At 43.9% G+C, this 18,586-nt stretch overlaps 1 protein-coding gene across 13 annotated transcripts in view; it reads left to right on the top strand.

Annotated features, from left to right (window-relative positions):
* Positions 1–18,586, top strand: part of NCOR2 (nuclear receptor corepressor 2) — a 599,120-nt gene that overhangs the window by 564,745 nt on the left and 15,789 nt on the right. For 8 of the 13 annotated variants that reach the window (XM_040347350.1, XM_040347349.1, XM_040347347.1 and 5 more), the window contains 5 exons: positions 2,354–2,503; positions 5,419–5,564; positions 6,654–6,707; positions 9,525–9,752; positions 15,508–15,684. In XM_040347350.1, the coding sequence (XP_040203284.1) occupies positions 2,354–2,503; positions 5,419–5,564; positions 6,654–6,707; positions 9,525–9,752; positions 15,508–15,684 (755 nt within the window). The remainder of the gene's footprint in view (positions 1–2,353; positions 2,504–5,418; positions 5,565–6,653; positions 6,708–9,524; positions 9,753–15,507; positions 15,685–18,586) is intronic. The other 5 variants (XM_040347359.1, XM_040347355.1, XM_040347354.1 and 2 more) reach the window with 4 other exon arrangements.

Genomic DNA, 18,586 nt, shown 5'->3' with positions numbered 1-18,586 from the left:
TCCCATTGACAGCTGCACATTTTCCGCAAGAATTTGATGGTAGTTTGCCCCATACATTTTTCCTTCTATCCTGACAAGTGCTCCAGTCCCTGCTGCAGAGAAACGCCCCATCACAGGATATTATCATCTCCATGCTTTACTGTAGGAATGGTGTTATTTGGATGGTGAGCTGTATTGGATTTCTGCCAGACATATATAATTTGGTGTTGAGGTCAAATGATTTAATTGTGGTCTCATCTGACCATAACACCCTTTTCCATGTTGTCTCAGAATCTTCAAGGTGCGTTTTAGCAAAGCTCATTTGTGACGGCATGTGGCTTTTCTTGAGCAGTGCCTTTTTTTTTCTTGCAATCCTTCCATATAAGCCACATTTGTGGAGAATTTGTGATATTGTCACATGCACACAATGACAACTCCTTGTCATAAATTCCTGCAACTGTTTCAGAGTTGCTGTAGGCCTCTTGGTAGCCTCTGAACAATTTCCTCCAGGCTCTTTCATCCAGTTTGGAGCAACGTCCTGATCCAGAGAGGATCTGTGTTGTACCAAATACGTCCCTCTTCTTAATAATATACTTCACTGTGCTTCTATGCATTGATAAAGCCTTTGACATGTTTTGGTATCCATCTCCTGACTTGTGTCGGTCCTCATCTTTATGCTGGAGATAGGAATGCACTGATATATAAAAAATAGGGTTATCGTTGTTAGAAAAAAGGTGCCGATAATGGCCACCGAAAAACAGTGGGTCATGTGACTCAATACCCACATCAAAAAGGGACAAGTTTTTGATGCATTTTTGCCGCATTCTCAATGGGGAGGTGTGTTATACCGCAACGGACCGGTGTAAAGACATACATAGAATTTAAAGGGATGCATTTTTCTTGAGTTTCTTTTGCACTTCAAAAACTATTTTATAAAAAAGTTGAATGCAAACCAATTAATAAATTGAGGGCTGTATGTGAAGCACTTTAGGCTGCTGTACTTAGAGTATGGCCAGCTCTGTTGGATACAAGAAGTAAGGAAAAAGGGAAGCAACACTAAGTGCAGTATCACAAATAGAGTTTAATACAAATGGTTAAAAACACTCACAGGATTGGAATAAATAGATCGCTTGTCATAACAATGCAGATGTCTGCCATAGATTCTCTGTCCTGCAGGCGCCGACGGGATCTGGTCCATGGTGGATGACAGGGGGAATGAACCCTCTGTGTTAGACCGGGAGTGCACGCCAACCCGCACTGGAAACTTCAGAGCGGACGTGACGTCACCAGGAAGGAAGAGAGGAGGCTGGGCTTGGCTGGGATAACAGACAGATGACTAGCTATGGGCTCAGAGCTCACTGCTCCTTCACTTAACCTGTCATCTGTTATCCCAGTCAAGTCCAGCCTCCGCTCCTCCTTCCTGGTGACGTCTCATCCAAAGGAATGTCCAGCAGAAGTTAGTGTGCATTACCGGTCTACCACAGAAGGTCCATTCCCCATTTAATCCACCATAGGACAGAGGATCTATGGCGGACATCCACATTGTTGTGACAAGTGATCCATTCATTCCAATCCTGTGAGTGTTTTTAACCATTTGTATTAAATTCTATTTGTGATACTACACTTAGTAGCGCTTCCCTTTTTCCTTCCTGATTGTTGACTTCAGTTGCACTACCAGGAACTGAAATGCTCCAGGAAATCTTTTCATGCTCTGCTGATCACAGTTGAAAGTCTTTGTGTGGCATTGTGAAGGTGATTAGCTACACTCAAATGAGTTTACAAGTCATTTTTAGAAGGGGGTGATTATTTTTTGCAACTCTGTGATTCTGTTTTTTTTTTTTTTTTTTTTTTTCTCTGACATGGTGGTGATCTATATTTCACTTGGATGTTATAAATACAGCTGGATAAAACCAAAACTGTGTCTGTCTTCATTTCCGGCTGCAAAGCAACAAAATGTGATTATTTTTTAATGCGGTTGATTCTTTTATATACCCACTGTGTAAGCTTTTAGTATACCTGTAGGTTAAAATCAAAATGCGGAGTATACTACCACTTTGTGTAGTCTGAATGTTTTCAACTTTTAAATATGAAGTAGAAGATCTGAGGTGTGGCCTTCTGCTGCTGTCAGGGTGGAATTTCCTGCTAATCGGCTGTTTGAATTAGTTCAAGGCTACCACTTCTTGAAGTTGCTCCACGTTAACACAGACTCATGAGCCCTATGGCTAAAATTGTTCAGGGCACTGTTCAAACAGGTGATCAGGAGAATCCAAGTGAGGAGGGAACATACCAGAAGGTTTTCCACTTTCTATTTGTAAGTGGAAAAGCTCTATACAACTTTGCACAGTAGATGAACTTGAGCTTCGTTGATCCTTAGATCACCAGATCAAAACAAAGTTTCTGCGCTGAGTGGATCAGAAGATGGTATCGACCCCATTTCTCCACCAGAGGGCATGGGACAGCCAGAGTATACTAGAAGTTCTACATATCCAACTTTATATAGAGAGGGAGAGCAAACAGAACCAAGGTAACGCACTCAAGCATGCCAGCCTTTTTTTTCCATCAGTATCCAGGCACTTGCTGCCCTCCAAATGCTTTTCCAGTTGCTATTTGCTAAAATATATTTTCTGCTAACTGCACACTGTTAGGCAGCAACTACTAATATGGGAGATGCGGGTGGGTCTAATGTTGATGGACATCATCTCATGTATTCAAATAGATGACTTGCTTTTAGTGAAAGGAAAAAAAAAAAACATTAAACTGATGTAATTCAACAATGTTGCCTTGCCTCAAACAAATCTATCTATATTTCAAATTAAATGAACTTTTTTTCTTTATTCCACGAGTTCCTAAAAGCAAAATTTCTATATTATGTGACTTTCCTATGATTAGAATTTAAACTGCATTAGCTATGTCTGCATACTGACCTGACCATTTTCAGTGCATGCTGAGGGTACTGTGAGTAGAGAACGTTCATGAAGAAATGTATGATAGTTTGACTGAACAATCGGTAAAATTAGCATGGACCTCTCTCTCTCTCTCTCTCTGCTTTTTTTTTTTTTTTTTTTAACCCCATCTTACCATTTTCTGTGGTCTGCTTTTTTACAATTGCAATTCAGTCGTGGTGGATATTTTTATACCCTCTCCTAATTTCTAAAAGCCTAGAAATGGGCCAAACATTTTTTAATTTTTTTTTTAATATTCATTGAAGTAATAATGAGATGAGTAAAATGCTTGTAGACATAGGATGACCACGTCTTATTCTCACCTGGTTGGGTGACAGTCTAATGTCTATGATCATATTACAATCCCTGACCCAAGCTCATCAGGAGGAATAGTAAATGGAAAGGTTAGAGGACTCTGTCCCATTACTATTGTTTTCCCCCTGATAAGCCAGCACAGGTAATCATGTTATGTGTGCTGACTGGTACAGATGCTGAACTGCAATTGGATTGTTCCTGTATATTTAATCTTGTCAATATCCAGATTACTTTTAAAGGTTCAGTCCTGCCAAAAACGGATATTTTAGTTATGGGTGCACAGGGTAGTCCAAACTATTGGTCGCCAACCTTTCAGACTTAACGGACCACTAAACTCCCAGTTTTGAATGCCGTGGAGCACTAACATGAGTTCTACATACCTTCTACACACAGCCTTCTGCCTCCCTTCCCCTGGATCACATTGCTGCCTTTTACACACCGTGCTCTGGATCTCTCTTCGACCCCCATCTCCCCCCCCCCCCCCCACCACCGCACTCTGCATAACACTACTGCCTTAGACTCCTAATTGGATCTCACTTCCTTATCCAGCCATGTGCTTGAGCTTTGTGCTCTCTACCACAGTCTGTGATCAGCGCTGCCATTGGAAGTTCCCTCCTTCACCTCCCGCTCTCTGCGCTACTCCAGACACCTCACAGCATCTGGAACTACAGAGGAGGCATCAGGTATCAACTGTCGGCATGCATTGAGAACAACACTGGAAACAGCATTGGGTGGTATTAATTTTCTACAATGTTGATACCCCTGGGGACCACCAACATTTTCTAATGGACCACTGGTTGGCGACCATTGGTCTAAACCACCCCACGATTTCTTATCTTTTGGCAATGCCTTGGATAATATATCCTCACTTGATTAAATTAGGGAGCGTGAGATCGTCAAACTAGAACCTAGCAAGCTCAAGAGTATAGTGGCTGTATGAATCCTCCAAACATAGTAAATGTTTATCTAATTTCCAGTTCTTCTTAAATGTCATCTCCCCTAAAAAAAAAAAAAAAAAAAAAATTATAATAAACGAGTACAGCCAAGTCTACCCTGTATACTTACATATGCAAACATGAGACATTTCAGTTTAAAACCTGACTGATGACTGCTTATTAGATAGTGCCAGTGTTTGGATTGCTGGGATTTGTAGTCCCACAAAGGATTGCTACATCAAAGAAGTGTCATGCCTTTTCCATTTTTGTAAGTTTAAACCATCCACAAAGAACCTGTTCTTAACGTGTGGTTGCTTAGGTACACAGTGGCATAATGAATTCCCAGAGTTTCGTTTAATTATGTTACATACTAAATGCAGTCATTAGGTTTTTGTTTTATTATTTAATTTCCAATTCTATGCCAGTTCAAATTACTTTGACCTTTTAAAAGGGCCATGGGTTATATATATTGTGCCTTTTAAAGGGGTTGTAAAGGTTTGTTTTTTATTTTCTAAATAGGTTCCTTTAAGCTAGTGCATTGTTGGTTCACTTACCTTTTCCTTCGATTTCCCTTCTAAATGTTTTTTTTTTCTTTGTCTGAATTTCTCACTTCCTGTTCCTTACTAAGCTGTTCTGGCTGACTAACCCCCATGGATCATGGGGCAAGTTTACTGAGGAGATACAGGAAGTGAGAAATTCAGACAAAGAACAAATAATTTAGAAGGGAAATTGAAGGAAAAGGTAAGTGAACCAACAATGCACTAGTTTAAAGGAACCTATTTAGAAAATAAAAAAACAAACCTTTACAACCCCTTTAAAGAAGAATCTGGCACCACAGTTACACCTCTTCAGCAGGACAGGCCCCCCATCCCCCTGAAATTCCGCTCCCATGCCTGAGGCTATTGTAGCTGTATTTTTATTTTTTACATTTCAGCTTTCTGCTACAACTTTTGTGAATCGGTACTGCTTGGACCTTGTTGGTGCAAATAAAAATCAGTATCACGGGCAGTACTCAATTTCCTCAATCCTATGCCTCCAATTTCCTATAGTAAAATAAATAAAGAAGACTCCATCATTATGGCTGAGCTGGCAATTTTTTTTTTTTTAATGGGAAATTTGCAACGGTGATTCTACCCAAAATTTGAAATATCCGCTTTAAGGTAGTCTGCCTATTCAAGTAAGCTGTAACTGCTAGAGACTTGTCATTAGGTTTTGTAAAGGTCTATAATCTTCTCTTCTCTTCACAGAATGGGTTCGAAATCCCCAGGGAACAGCGCACAACCCCCGGCGTTCTTCAGTAAGCTGACTGAGAGCACCTCTGCTATGGTTAAATCCAAGAAACAAGAAATCATTAAAAAGCTTAGTACAGCCAACAGGAATGAGCCAGAGTATAGTAAGAGTTTCCACATTTGTTTTTTCACATGGAAGAAGTTTAGATTTTTTTGGGGAAGGGGGTGCTTTGAAAATTTGGTTGGGACAAGATCAGAAGAGTTTGCTCCTTTTAAAAATCGACTGTCTTTCGAGATTTTACCTTCTAGCTTGTCAGGGCACAGCATGTCACTGAGAAGGTTATGTATTTATAAGGTGTATTTTCACTGCTAAAATGTATCTTGTTCAGTTTGCCTGAACTAACAGGTAATGCTTTGTCATCACTGTGGGACAATATACATTGGAACCTCGGTTTACGAGTAATGCGGTTAACAAACATTTTGAAAGACGAGCAACTTTAAAAAAAAAAAATCTGACTCGGTTTGCGAGTGTTGTCTTGCAAAACGAGCAGAATTCAAGCTAATGGGTCCTGCAGTACCGCATTTGGCCTGAGGTGCAGGGGTGCCTGGAGCGGTTCAGAAATACTTGAAAATACTCACTTTCCGAGGCTCTCCTGCACCCCCCACCACTGGCCACATGCGATATTGCATGCCATTGAAGTCAATGCAGAACGAATTACTTTTGTTTCCATTGACTTCTATGGGGAAACTCACTTTGATATGCGAGTACTTTGGACAGTGGAACCTCGGATTACGAGCATAATCCGTTCCTGGAGAATGCTAGTAATCCGAGGTTCCACTGTATTACCACCACATCATCTCTTTCAGCACTGTGAAGTGCTCTAAAGCACCAGCAAATGTTGTAAGGCAGAGCTCTGCTGTTTGATCTATGGGACTAATGGTTCATCTGATATGCTTGCTAGGCTCAATTCCTGTGGGACTGTTTTCTGGCAGTGAGCGAAAAAATCGTTCAGTTGAAGTTAAAGTGATTAAACAAAACAAGTTAAACTGGATTCACTGATTTTCTGTAGTTAAGAGATGGAAAAAAGTTTCTTGGATAAACAGAAGGCATCATTTTTTTTTCAAGTCTGGATAATTGCTGTGTTTTATTCACTGAACCCCAATGCTTGATTGACCTTGATGTTTTACAAATGATACAAAGGTTTTGTATTTTACTATCATTTAGATTTGTGTTTTCTTAATTGATTTTTCAGACATTGGGCAACCGGGAACAGAAATATTTAACATGCCAGCAATTACAGGATCAGGTAGTTTTTTATTTTTTAGCTGCAATTACTTACCAATTATTTTGTCGGAAATGTATAGATCTGATTGTGGCATTTGTGTCCAATTCAACTGTTAAGACGGCCGTAGACTGAGCAAATTTCTTTCCTGCAACCATGGGAATCCCTCCCGCCAAGCCATTGTGCTCTCCCAGTGACTACCCCAAAATGTAACACCTTAATAGATGTGGCAACAAACAAATTCATGCATAAGTAATCATCATAGAGCATGTACTTACAAAAAAACACAAGTGCATCACTATGCTTCCACCCAATAATATAATTAGTGAAAAAAAGTTCCGTTAACACAATATAAATGCCAGTGTGAACGTGATTAACACCACTACTTATGACTTGTAGTTCTCCACTTTCACCATTCTTTCACTATTCACTGTGCAAAGAACATTTGCTAGAAGCTTCTCAGAGCACCATGACATTCTAAGCATGAGCGTATGAATATAAATGTATAAGTATGAGTGTGTAAAGATCTCCCAGTGGCTCCACTCCTCCACAATGACTAGGATATCCACAAACGCCACTTCCAGATGTAATTGGGTATTACGTGTTTAAAAATAAACAATGCGTGATGACATCACCACTTAAAGCGCAGTTCCGCCTAAAAGTGGAACTTCCGCTCATTTGTCTCCCACCCTCCGGTGCCACATTTGGCACCTTTCAGGTGGGAGCAGATACCGGTCTTTGGCCGGTATCCTGTCCCCACTTCCGGGAGTTCGGGCCGTGGCGAATTACATCACAGCTCGGCTCCCTCCTCCCCCCGCCACTGGGCCAGTAGGAGAGTGCAGCGGAGCCTCGCACATGCACAGCAGGGACCCAGGGTGAAGTCATAATGCTACACTGCCAGGTTCCCTTATCTGCAATGGCGGCAGCAGCAGCACCCGACAGCTGATGGAAACATCAGCTGCGGTGCCGACATCGCTGGACTACAGGACAGGTAAGTGCCCTTTTATTAAAAGTCAGCAGGTGCAGTATGTGTAGCTGCTGGCTTTTCATTTTTGCAGGGGTGGGCGCACCTCCGCTTTAAGGCCACACATCTTCAGCTTCTACACATGCTTACCATGACCACTCATGCTTAGAAGGTAATGGTGATGGAGAGATGATTGATGTCATTAAAGGAAGAGGTAAAGTTATAATAGTAAATTAGGCACAGGATGGGCAACATGTAATGGTATCGCATAAAGAAGGGTAGATTGAAATGAAAGGTGGAGAGGTATAAAAATGAAATGGTAAAGTGAGATTATATTGAATTAAAACACTAAATGTAATGTAATGGTGTTCTGGTAAGCTGCTAGCAAGTGTTCTTTGCACGGTGGAATAGTGGAAGGTTTCACAAGTGGAGCACTACATTGTAAGGATTAGTGTTAATCACTTTCACACTGAACTTTATATTGTGGTGTTGGCACTTTTTTCACTAATTATATTATTGTGTGGGAGCATAGTGACGCACTTATGTCTGAGTACAAGCTCTATGATGATTACTTATGCTTGAACTTGTGACTTTTTATCTATTAATGTGCTACATTTTGGGGTGTAAAAATTCCTTTATTTAATGCACTTGATTTATGTTTGTCATGCTCAAACATTAGGTTAGCTGATTGGTCCCCTATTTGCCACAGGAGTTGATAGTGTTTTCCTTATTATATATATGTATATTGGCATGCCAAATTCCAGCACCCAGGCTTTCCTAGTGTTGGTAAAAACAGTGGGCCAGATTCACGAGCAATTACGGCGGCGTAACGTATCCCCTTTATGTTACTCCGCCGCAAGTTTTCGTCGTAAGTGCTTGATTCACAAAGCACTTGCGTGTAAACTTGCGGCGGCGTAGCGTAAAGCCGTCCGGCGCAAGCCCGCCTAATTCAAATGGGGCGTGTACAATTTAAATTAGGTGCGTTCTCGCATGCTCCGTTAGGAAATTTCCCGCCGTGCTTTGCGCAAAATTACGGCGCCCCGACGTGTTTTTTGAACGGCGACGTGCGTTACGTCCTTTCGTATTCCTGGACGTCTTACGCAAAAAAAAAAAAAAAATTGATATTCCACGCGGGAACTACGGCCATACTTTAACATGGCTGGTCTAAATCTAAGCCATGAAATAGCAGGCTTAAGTTTGCGACGGGAAAAACCGACTAGCGACGACGTAAGAGAATGCGACGAACGCGCGTACCTTCGTGGATCGCCGTAAACAGCTAATTTGCATACCCGACGCGGAAAACGACGCAAACTCCACCCAGCGGTCGCCGAAGTATTGCATCCTAAGACCTGAAGGCGTACGAAGCCGTACGCCTGTCGGATCTTAGCCAAAAGCCATCGTATCTTTGTTTGTGAATTACAAATAAAGATACGACGCGGCAAATTTGAAAGTACGCCGGAGTATCAACAGATACTCCGGCGTACTTTTTCTGTGAATCTGGCCCAGTGCTTCTATTTTTCAAGAAAAAAAGCACTTTATATTGATCAGAGCCCCAAATCAATTGCTAGTAAATTAATGACAAACAGGCTCATATAATTTAACAGGCAACTTATCAGTACTCTAACCTTATCGCACATCTTCCATGGAAATAAGTTTTATCATGCTGCATTACCGCACACATCTTACTAGAAGTGAATCCATTTTAATTAATTTCACACCAAGCATCGGTAATGTAGTGGTTTTCGCATAAACTGAAACGTTTTACATAAAAATTAACAATACGGACTGTGCCATGAGGACGCTTTACGTGCAGGGCACCAAGTCCTGTGACACTTTAAATAATAGTTTCTTTTGAATTTTTCTTGTGTTTTCTCTAGGACCAATCAGTTGCAGGCCGCAGTCTGTGCAGGAGAGCTCCGGCAGCAACATTGGGTTGGAGGCCATAATTAGGAAGGCCCTAATGGGTAAATATGATGAGCAGTGGGAAGACCGCTCAGCACTCAATACCAATGCTTTTAACCCTTTGAATGCCAACGCAAGCCTGCCCTCTGCTATCTCCATAACAGCTGCTGATGGACGGAATGACGACATGCGGTCTTTGCCAGGTCTGCTGCTGCTTTTCATTTCTTTTGGGCTTTCCTAATGTCTCTTAACTTTTTCTTGTTCTTCTGCCTCCTTGATATTCTTTCTCTATCCACACTTGCCAGTCTCTCGTAACCGTATAAACTATAAAGCATTGCCTGCCCTTTTTTCTTTGGTACTTTTTGTATTCCACTTTATGCTTTTTATTATGGGGCAAGAGCAAATAATGGAATGGGGTTTATATTTCAACGCCTGAGTGTTGGTTGACCTAGTGTTTTATTATACCTTGTATTAACTCTGTGAGCTCACAGGAGTAACAACAAGTTCTAACATTAAAGGGGTTGTAAAGGTAAAAAAAAAAATCCCTAAATAGCTTCCTTTACCTTGGTGCAAGGAGGACTCCACTAAGGTAAAGGGGGAAAAAAATGTACCTTTACAACCCCTTTAAGCTTCTACATGGCAATAAGACAACCTAAATTAAATATAGTGTACATGTCTATATAATGTCTCCTGGATCTGGTGGATGGACTAATAGCAGACCAAGAGAACCAATAAGAACTAATTCACTCCAATCTGAGACACACCTGTATAAGGAGCCGAAGGATGCCACCCTGTAGAATAGCCAAGGAAACAGACTTCAGTTACCAGCATGCCATATACTTTTTTGACAACAATAATAGCAGATTTTACAGTGGATGTGTGTGCTTTGGGAGGAAGTACTGAACGGATGAACACAATCCAGCTTCCATTCTTGTGTCCAATCAAGGGGGGGAGAGAACAGGACCGCTCAAAGAAACACCACTGGAGGGAAGCACCGCTGCAGCAAGTACACTGGGATGGAGCTGATAAACACCAACCACTCCACAGAACAAAACCTATACAACTTCTGGATTACACAGAGAATCGGTCTGTCTCCATGGTGAGGTGTTTCAAGGCTCCACCTCTTTAAGCCAAAAAGTTGTTGGCTTGGGAAAGAGGCATGGTAATTGGAGTCAGTTTCCTTGCCTTTTATACAAAGGCTGCCAGTTTACATCCTTTGGCCCCTTTGCAAGTGTGTGTCAGAGTATATTGGAGCTTATTGGTTCTCTCGGTCTGCTACTAGCGCATCCCCTGGCTCCAGGAGACATTATATGGACTTGTACTCCTATATTTGATTTATCTAACCAAGTGGTATATTAGTATGTACAGTTGTGGCCAAAAGTTTTGAGAATGACACAAATATTTGTTTTCACAAAGTTTGCTGCTAAACTGCTTTTAGATCCTTTTTTCAGTTGTTTCTGTGATGTAGTGAAATATAATTACACGCACTTCATACGTTTCAAAGTCTTTTATCGACAATTACATGACATTTATGCAAAGAGTCAGTATTTGCAGTGTTGGCCCTTCTTTTTCAGGACCTCTGCAATTTGACTGGGCATGCTCTCAATCAACTTCTGGGCCAATTCCTGACTGATAGCAACCCATTCTTTCATAATCACTTCTTAGAGTTTGTCAGAATTGGTGGGTTTTTGTTTGTCCACCCGCCTCTTGAGGATTGACCACAAGTTCTCAATGGGATTAAGATCTGGGGAGTTTCCTGGCCATGGACCCAAAATGTCAATGTTTTGGTCCCGAGCCACTTAGTTATCACTTTTGCCTTATGGCACAGTGCTCCATCGTGCTGGAAAATGCATTGTTCTTCACCAAACTGTTGTTGGATTGTTGGAAGAAGTTGCTGTTGGAGGATGTTTTGGTACCATTCTTTATTCATGGCTGTGTTTTTGGGCAAAATTGTGAGTGAGCCATTCCCTTGGATGAGAAGCAACCCCACACATGAATGGTCTCAGGATGCTTTACTGTTGGCATGACACAGTACTGATGGTAGCGCTCGCCTTTTTCTTCTCCGGACAAGCCTTTTTCCTGATGCCCCAAACAATCGGAAAGAGGCTTCATCGGAGAATATGACTTTGCCCCAGTCCTCAGCAGTCCATTCACCATATTTTCTGCAGATCATCAATCTGTCCCTTATTTTTTTTTTTTTTGAGAGAAGTGGCTTCTTTGCTGCCCTTCTTGACACCAGGCCATCTTCCAAAAGTCTTCGCCTCACTGTGCGTGCAGATGCGCTCACACCTGCCTGCTGCCATTCCTGAGCAAGCTCTGCACTGGTGGCACTCCGATCCCACAGCTGAATCCTCTTTAGGAGAGGTCCGGCTGCTTGCTGGACTTTCTTGGGCACCCTGAAGCCTTTTTCACAAATGCAGTGGAAATTCTTTGTATGGGATTAAGTTAATTTTCATGGCAAAGAGGAACTTTGCAATTAATTGCAATTCGTCTGTTCACTCTTCATAACATTCTGGAGTATATGCAATTTCCCATCTCAAAAACTGGGGCAGCAGACTTTGTGAAAATTTGTATTTGTGTCATTCTCAAAACTTTTGGCCATGGCTGTATATTGCCATTACCATTTCTAGGTGCTGGTTTCTTAACTCTCCATTGCTTTTAGGTGCTTGCGCTATTCCTTCCTTTGTTCTTTTAAAAAAAATCGCATATGTAGTTTAGTAGATAACAAAAAACTGTAGCTAGGACACTCAAGCTGTGCTAGTGACAGGGCGGGGCAGAGCTTAGTATTGGTGTTTTTCGAACAGACGTCTGTGGGAACTTAAATGGCATACAGGTATGGTATTTACATATGTAATGAGTCAAGAATCATTACATTTTTGCACGGAAGATATAGAATTTTATTTTTGTGTTTTATGTAGGGTTGTCCCGATACCGATACTAGTATCGGTATCGGGACCGATTCCGAGTTTTTTCGGCGGTACTCAGACGCCGATACCCCGCCCCGATACACAAATAGAATACTTGACACCCCCTCGACCCCCCCCGCCGCCGACCGCCGCAACCGAAGCCGCAATCCGCCGCCGCGATCCGCCGCATCCCCGCTACCGCCAACTGTGTAATACGGGCGGGAACATTACAGCTTTGAATCGCTGTAATGATTTGCGCATAGACACTCCCCCTTGCTCGGGTGAACTGTCCAATCCCGAGCAAGGGGGAGTGTCTATACGCAGCGCGGGGCCAATCATTACAGCGATTCAAAGCTGTAACGTTCCCGGCGTATTACACAGTCGACGGCAGCGGGGATGCAGGTAAGTGGAACATGGCTGGATGAGGGGAGACGATGGCTGCATGGGGGGAGACGATGGCTGGATGGGGGCAGACGATGGCTGCATGGGGGGAGACGATGGCTGCATGGGGGGAGACGATGGCTGCATGGGGGGAGACGATGGCTGCATGGGGGGAGACGATGGCTGCATGGGGGGAGACGATGGCTGCATGGGGGGAGACGATGGCTGCATGGGGGGAGACGATGGCTGGATGGGGGGAGACGATGGCTGGATGGGGGGAGACGATGGCTGGATGGGGGGAGACGATGGCTGGATGGGGGGAGACGATGGCTGGATGGGGGGAGACAATGGCTGCATGGGGGGATACATGGCTGGATGGGGGGAGACGATGGCTGGATGGGTGGAAGACGATGGCTGGATGGGGGGGAGACATGGCTGCATGGGGGGGATACATGGCTGCATGGGGGGATACATGACTGGATGGGGGGAGACATGGATGCATGGGGGGGAGACATGGCTGGATGGGGGGAGACATGGCTGGATGGGGGGAGACATGGCTGGATGGGGGGAGACATGGCTGGATGGGGGGAGACATGAATGGATGGGGGGATACATGGCTGGATGGGGGGGATACATGGCTGGATGGGGGGGGATACATGGCTGGATGGGGGGGAGACATGGCTGGATGGGGGGGAGACATGGCTGGATGGGGGGGAGACATGGCTGGATGGGGGGGAGACATGGCTGGATGGGGGGGATACATGGCTGGATGGGGGGATACATGGCTGCATCTGTGGGGGGACATGGCTGCATCTGTGGGCGGACATGACTGCATTTGGGGACACATTTAAAAAAAGTATCGGTATTCGGTATCGGCGACTACTTGAAAAAAAGTATCAGTACTTGTACTCAGTCCTAAAAAAGTGGTATCGGGACAACCCTAGTTTTATGTATTTAAAAGTTGTTACATAAGGTTATTACATATGTTTTTCCAAGTCAAGGCATCAGAGTAAAGACACTTCAGTATAGTACACTTGGCTTTAAAAATATTTGCATGGCAAATTAAAGTACACCTAAAGCCCAAACATTTTTTTTTTTTACTTTTGAATACAGTAGTAAGGGGGTTAGAACCTCCTTTCAGGTTTTTATTGCTATTTTTGTGCGCATTAGGGAGATTCGCTCTCATTGTCACTGTAAGTGAAAGTCCAGAATTATAAACTGTGACAGCAGAAATGAAGGGAAACTCTGAGCGCAGTACTGGTGACAACTGTCTAAGCAGGAGGGCATTGCACACCCTGAGTCATGGTGTTTATGGTCAGTGACATAATCCTTGCCTATAGCTATGGTTACAAAGATTAGGACAGAAAATTAGTGGCTGATATAGCAAACAGTACTAGATGTAGAATAATAATTTAGATGGTGAGCATCTCTAATTAGTGGTAAAGAGAAAGAGACTTTCTGAGATAAAAATAAGGTTGCTTGTACAAAACCAAAAAAAGACATGCAATTTATTGTTGAACAACTATAAAAAGCAATATACACCTATGCGTTATCTGTGTGAATTTAAAGGAGTGTGGGAAATAATAAAAAAAAAAAACACATATATACTTGCCTATATAACTGCAGCATTGGTCTGATGCTGCAACTGTCCCGCACTGGCTCCAAGATCGAGAACTGAGCAATCACATGATCGCTCAGTTCTCGGTCTGCTCTGAGCAGAGAGCAGTGACTTGTCAGTCACTCCACTCTGCCCCTCCAGCACTCACTGGAATGCAAGGGGGAATAGCTAACTTAAGCTCTCAGCTTTGCCCCATTTGCCGGTTAGGGATCTGAGTGGATCCCAACATTTTTGTTGGGTTCCTTTCAGAGCCTGGACTAGCTCTGTGACCTTAGCCAACACCCGGCTTTAGCCCACTGTCAGCTGATTCTGGGTCACAGGAGTGCATAAGTAAGTGCACCCCTGTGACCCACAAGAGAAGTATGGCCTAAAAAGCTTTGGCCATACTTCTTATTTTTTTAATGTATTAATGAGAAATTTGCAGTATGGTGAGATAAAATAACATACAGCTTATTGAATTGACTCCAAAGTTCAAGGACCCATCACATGCTAAGACTTGTCAGGTGTAGAGTTGTTTAGCAATATTTTATAACTTGTCCTATCGCATTTTGTTTTTCTCATGAAAAGGATGTGCTTGGAAATGTCTGCATGCATAGGCTAAGCATGAACACATCCACATATTTTTTCCTCTGCTTTGTTGTTCCGAATATGCAACTCTAGGGTGTTCCTGGGCATGTGCTGATTTAGTGCCATAACAAGAAAAGTGGATTCTGTTTCTTAGGGCCAATTCACACCATCCTCAGCGCTCTGCCCACTGCATAGGAAGCGCCGCCGACGCCCAGCGCTGCTCAGTGTGAAAGGGGTTTTATTCTCTTTTCATTCGTGCTGTTACCCTATTTTGTGATGCAATGGGTGTGTAAGCCAGGACAAGGAAGGAGCAATAAGGAGGAAAGTAACTTGTAATAGAATCCTTAGCGAGGCAGGTATTACTGTTACTATTCCTATGGCTATTAAAAATAATGGCTTTTTACAGACTTGTTCAGAATCCTTTATTTCCATGGGATAAGGGGAGTTTAACAGTACTTTGAGGCTGTTTTTTTTTTAAATTTTCAGGTAGTGGAGGAAAGCCCAAATTATCGAGGCCAAACAGCCGGAAAACAAAGTCACCTGCTCTGGGGCAGTCCTCTGGAGAACGTCCTCCTTCTGCATCTTCAGTACACTCAGAAGGTGACTGTAACAGGAAAACCCCTTTAACCAACAGAGTGTGGGAGGAGAGGCCATCTTCTACAGGTGAGGACCGCCATTCCTGTATTTCTTTTTAAATTTTGTAGTGCTTAGCTTTGAACTGAAATTCTCCTACTGGTGATAGCAGATGACAGTTCATCTGATTCTGATTTCGATTTTGAATCATCTAGCTAAAGCCTGTTCATAAATGAGTAATATTGGCAAAAAAACGAAGTGTGCCAAAAATGAAAAAGAACAGGGCTTGTCTGTGGCTGCACAGAGCACTGGGCAGTTCTATTTTATGAAATGTTCTAGCTTTCTTGAACTGGTTATGGGGAGAGTGAGCAAGTGGAATCTGTCTGTAAAATAGGGGTTTGTTGGGAGGCAGAGTGGGAGCTGATATGAAATGGGAGGTGGGTGGTCAGAATGGGCCTTTAATAATGGATCCAAGCTGATCGTAGGCTATACAGGGGGAGAGCGAGGAGACAGAATGACAAATGGAATTTTAGAATAGCCGGAAAAGCAGCTGTTTATGGGCTAAACAGGGAATGCAGAGGGGGGTTACTGGATGCCGATCATAGCGGTGGAGGAAGATTGGCAGCCGATTGTGGAAAAGCAGCAGGGAAGGTAGAGTGGAACCTGATTATAGACCTGGAAGGAAAAATATATTTAAGCTGGTCATGGACCATGTAGGGAGATGAAGGGGAGTGAGTGAAAAAAAGAGAAGAACTAGTTGGGTTGCACCCCAGGGTTGCTGTTAGAGATCATGGGGCCCTATACAACCTTCCTGACAGGGCCGCCCAACCTACCATCACCCCCCCCCCCCCTCCTGGGGTGCAGTAAAATGGCGACACTTAATTTACCCCCCCGCCCTGAAAATGGGGAGGTTCTGGTGAAATGTAATTTAAGCTCTGGTAAACAAGTAGGATTGGGGGTGTGGTCTAGCAAAATCAACGTATTAAAGGAGAAGTTCAGCGTTCAGCCTGAGCTTGTTTGGCTGGGCTTCTCCTATGGTTTATAGGAGTGCAACTGAAGTCTGCTCTCTGCTGACAGATAGCCGTCTCAGCCTCCCAGCGAGCCACTGAGAGACTAAGACTGTCGCTCCCCACCCCTCCACAGCTCAGCGCTCCAGTGAACGTGGAGGAGCAGAGCAGGAGAGCTGCTGATTAACAGGCAGCAGCTCTCTGCTGGATCAGAGCCATCAGCGATGTTCGATCGCTCGGTTCTCAGTGCAGAGACGCCAGGGGGCAGATGCAGCATCTGACCAATGCTGCATCCACCTAGGTAACTATAAAACTGCAATAACCCCCAAACCCATACTTATCTTTTAATTTAGGAAGAAATTAACAGTAAAGTTTATCTGATGTGGTCTGGGCCCAGTACAACAGGACCAGTTGTACTGCCTTATCAGCGGCCATGTGCGAGAGAGCAGGGCTACATAATGTAGTGATTTAAACACTAGTAAGGGAATAATGTATGTAATGAGGTTTTAGACATTGGTGAAGTGCTGGTAGCCAATCCGCTTCTAACGTCAGCTTGTTCAATTAAGCTTTGACCAAAAAAAATGGAAGCTGATTGGTTTCTGTGCAGAGAGCACCAGATTTTGCACTCTCCAGTTTTAGTAAATCAACCCTATTGTGTGAATTGTCAGACTTGTAGTGCAAAACTCTGAAAGGGGTCAGATCTAAGCAATAGGGTATATACCATGCTGCTACATTTAGGCTCCATGCACACTAGGAGCTAAACAGGAAAAATGCTGGATAAAAAAAATGCTCATATTTGGTGTTTTTGTGCTTTTGTGCCCGCATTTAGTAGTAATTAGCGAGTTGTTAGGGGCAGGAGGCCGCCACGTTCCTTAACAACCTATGACTCATCAACTGTCAGTGAGATTCCCAGCTGACCGCTGAATGTAAACAAAAGTATAATGGCATTAGAAAAAACTTTAAGTCTAGTACATATTCGAATAGGGACGCCACACACAAAAAAAAAATGCGTAGGCCTCCCTCCCCATAAATCAATACCATACCTTTATCCGAGCATGCAGCCGGAAGGCCAGGAAAGCAAGAGTCACATGAGCCATGTACCCTCAACATCAGAGGGTTCTTTGGGGTAGGAGCCCCCCAAAGCACCTTGTCTCTAGTTGATGAGGGAAAGGGCCTTTTCCCCACAACTCTGGCCCCTGGAACCCCATTTTTTTTTTTTAATGTTTGACATGGGATTTCTCTTAAAAACGGTACCAGACCCTAGCAGCTTGGTATGATTAAGGGGGACCCCCAAGGGGCGTGGCCAGGACAGGCATGTGAGAGGACGCATCTCTCATAGCTCCCGGCGCTGATCCGGTATCGATCCTCCCCCGGCCACGATTCCGGTTCACCACCACCATATGCTGAACGCCCGTGCTCCCAGGATCATAGCGGTACCACCACCGGCGCTCTGCACCAGGGGGATGACCCGCAAAGGACAATCGGAGGCAGCGGGGATGGAAATCCAAGATGGCGCCGCCGCGCTGGCTGGGAAAGGGACGCCTCGTGGAGCGGACAAAACGGGGCCCAAACACAGCAAGACTGCTAAGACCCAGGGTAAGGACCCCCCCAGGGACATGCTTTATTATGCCCAGAAGATGACTGGGACGGGGGGGCCGGAACAACCGTCCCGCTCGGGTGATGCGCCCCACACTAGGCCCGCAGCACAGGAGGACAGTGTCCCACTTTACTGGGGGGAGGAGGAGGACAGAGATCAAGCAGGCCTCAGGCCTGAGGATGAGCAGGCCGCAGACGCACAGGCTGCGAATGCTGCGCAACCCACTCTGGCTGATATACTCAAAGCAGTAAATAAGTGTACAGCTTCTGTGGACACACTGAAAGAACATTTTGGACTGCTGAGGCAGGATATGCAGAAAATCCGCGAACGTACTACTGCCGTGGAAAGCAGAGTCAGTGAGGTGGAGGACCAGATGCAGCCCATGACC

This window comes from Rana temporaria, chromosome 1 (genome assembly GCF_905171775.1).
Source record: "Rana temporaria chromosome 1, aRanTem1.1, whole genome shotgun sequence".
In the NCBI taxonomy this organism is placed as follows: Eukaryota; Metazoa; Chordata; class Amphibia; order Anura; family Ranidae; genus Rana; species Rana temporaria.
The sequence above is the reverse complement of the archived record's forward strand: the minus strand, read 5'-3'. Positions and strand labels throughout refer to the sequence as shown.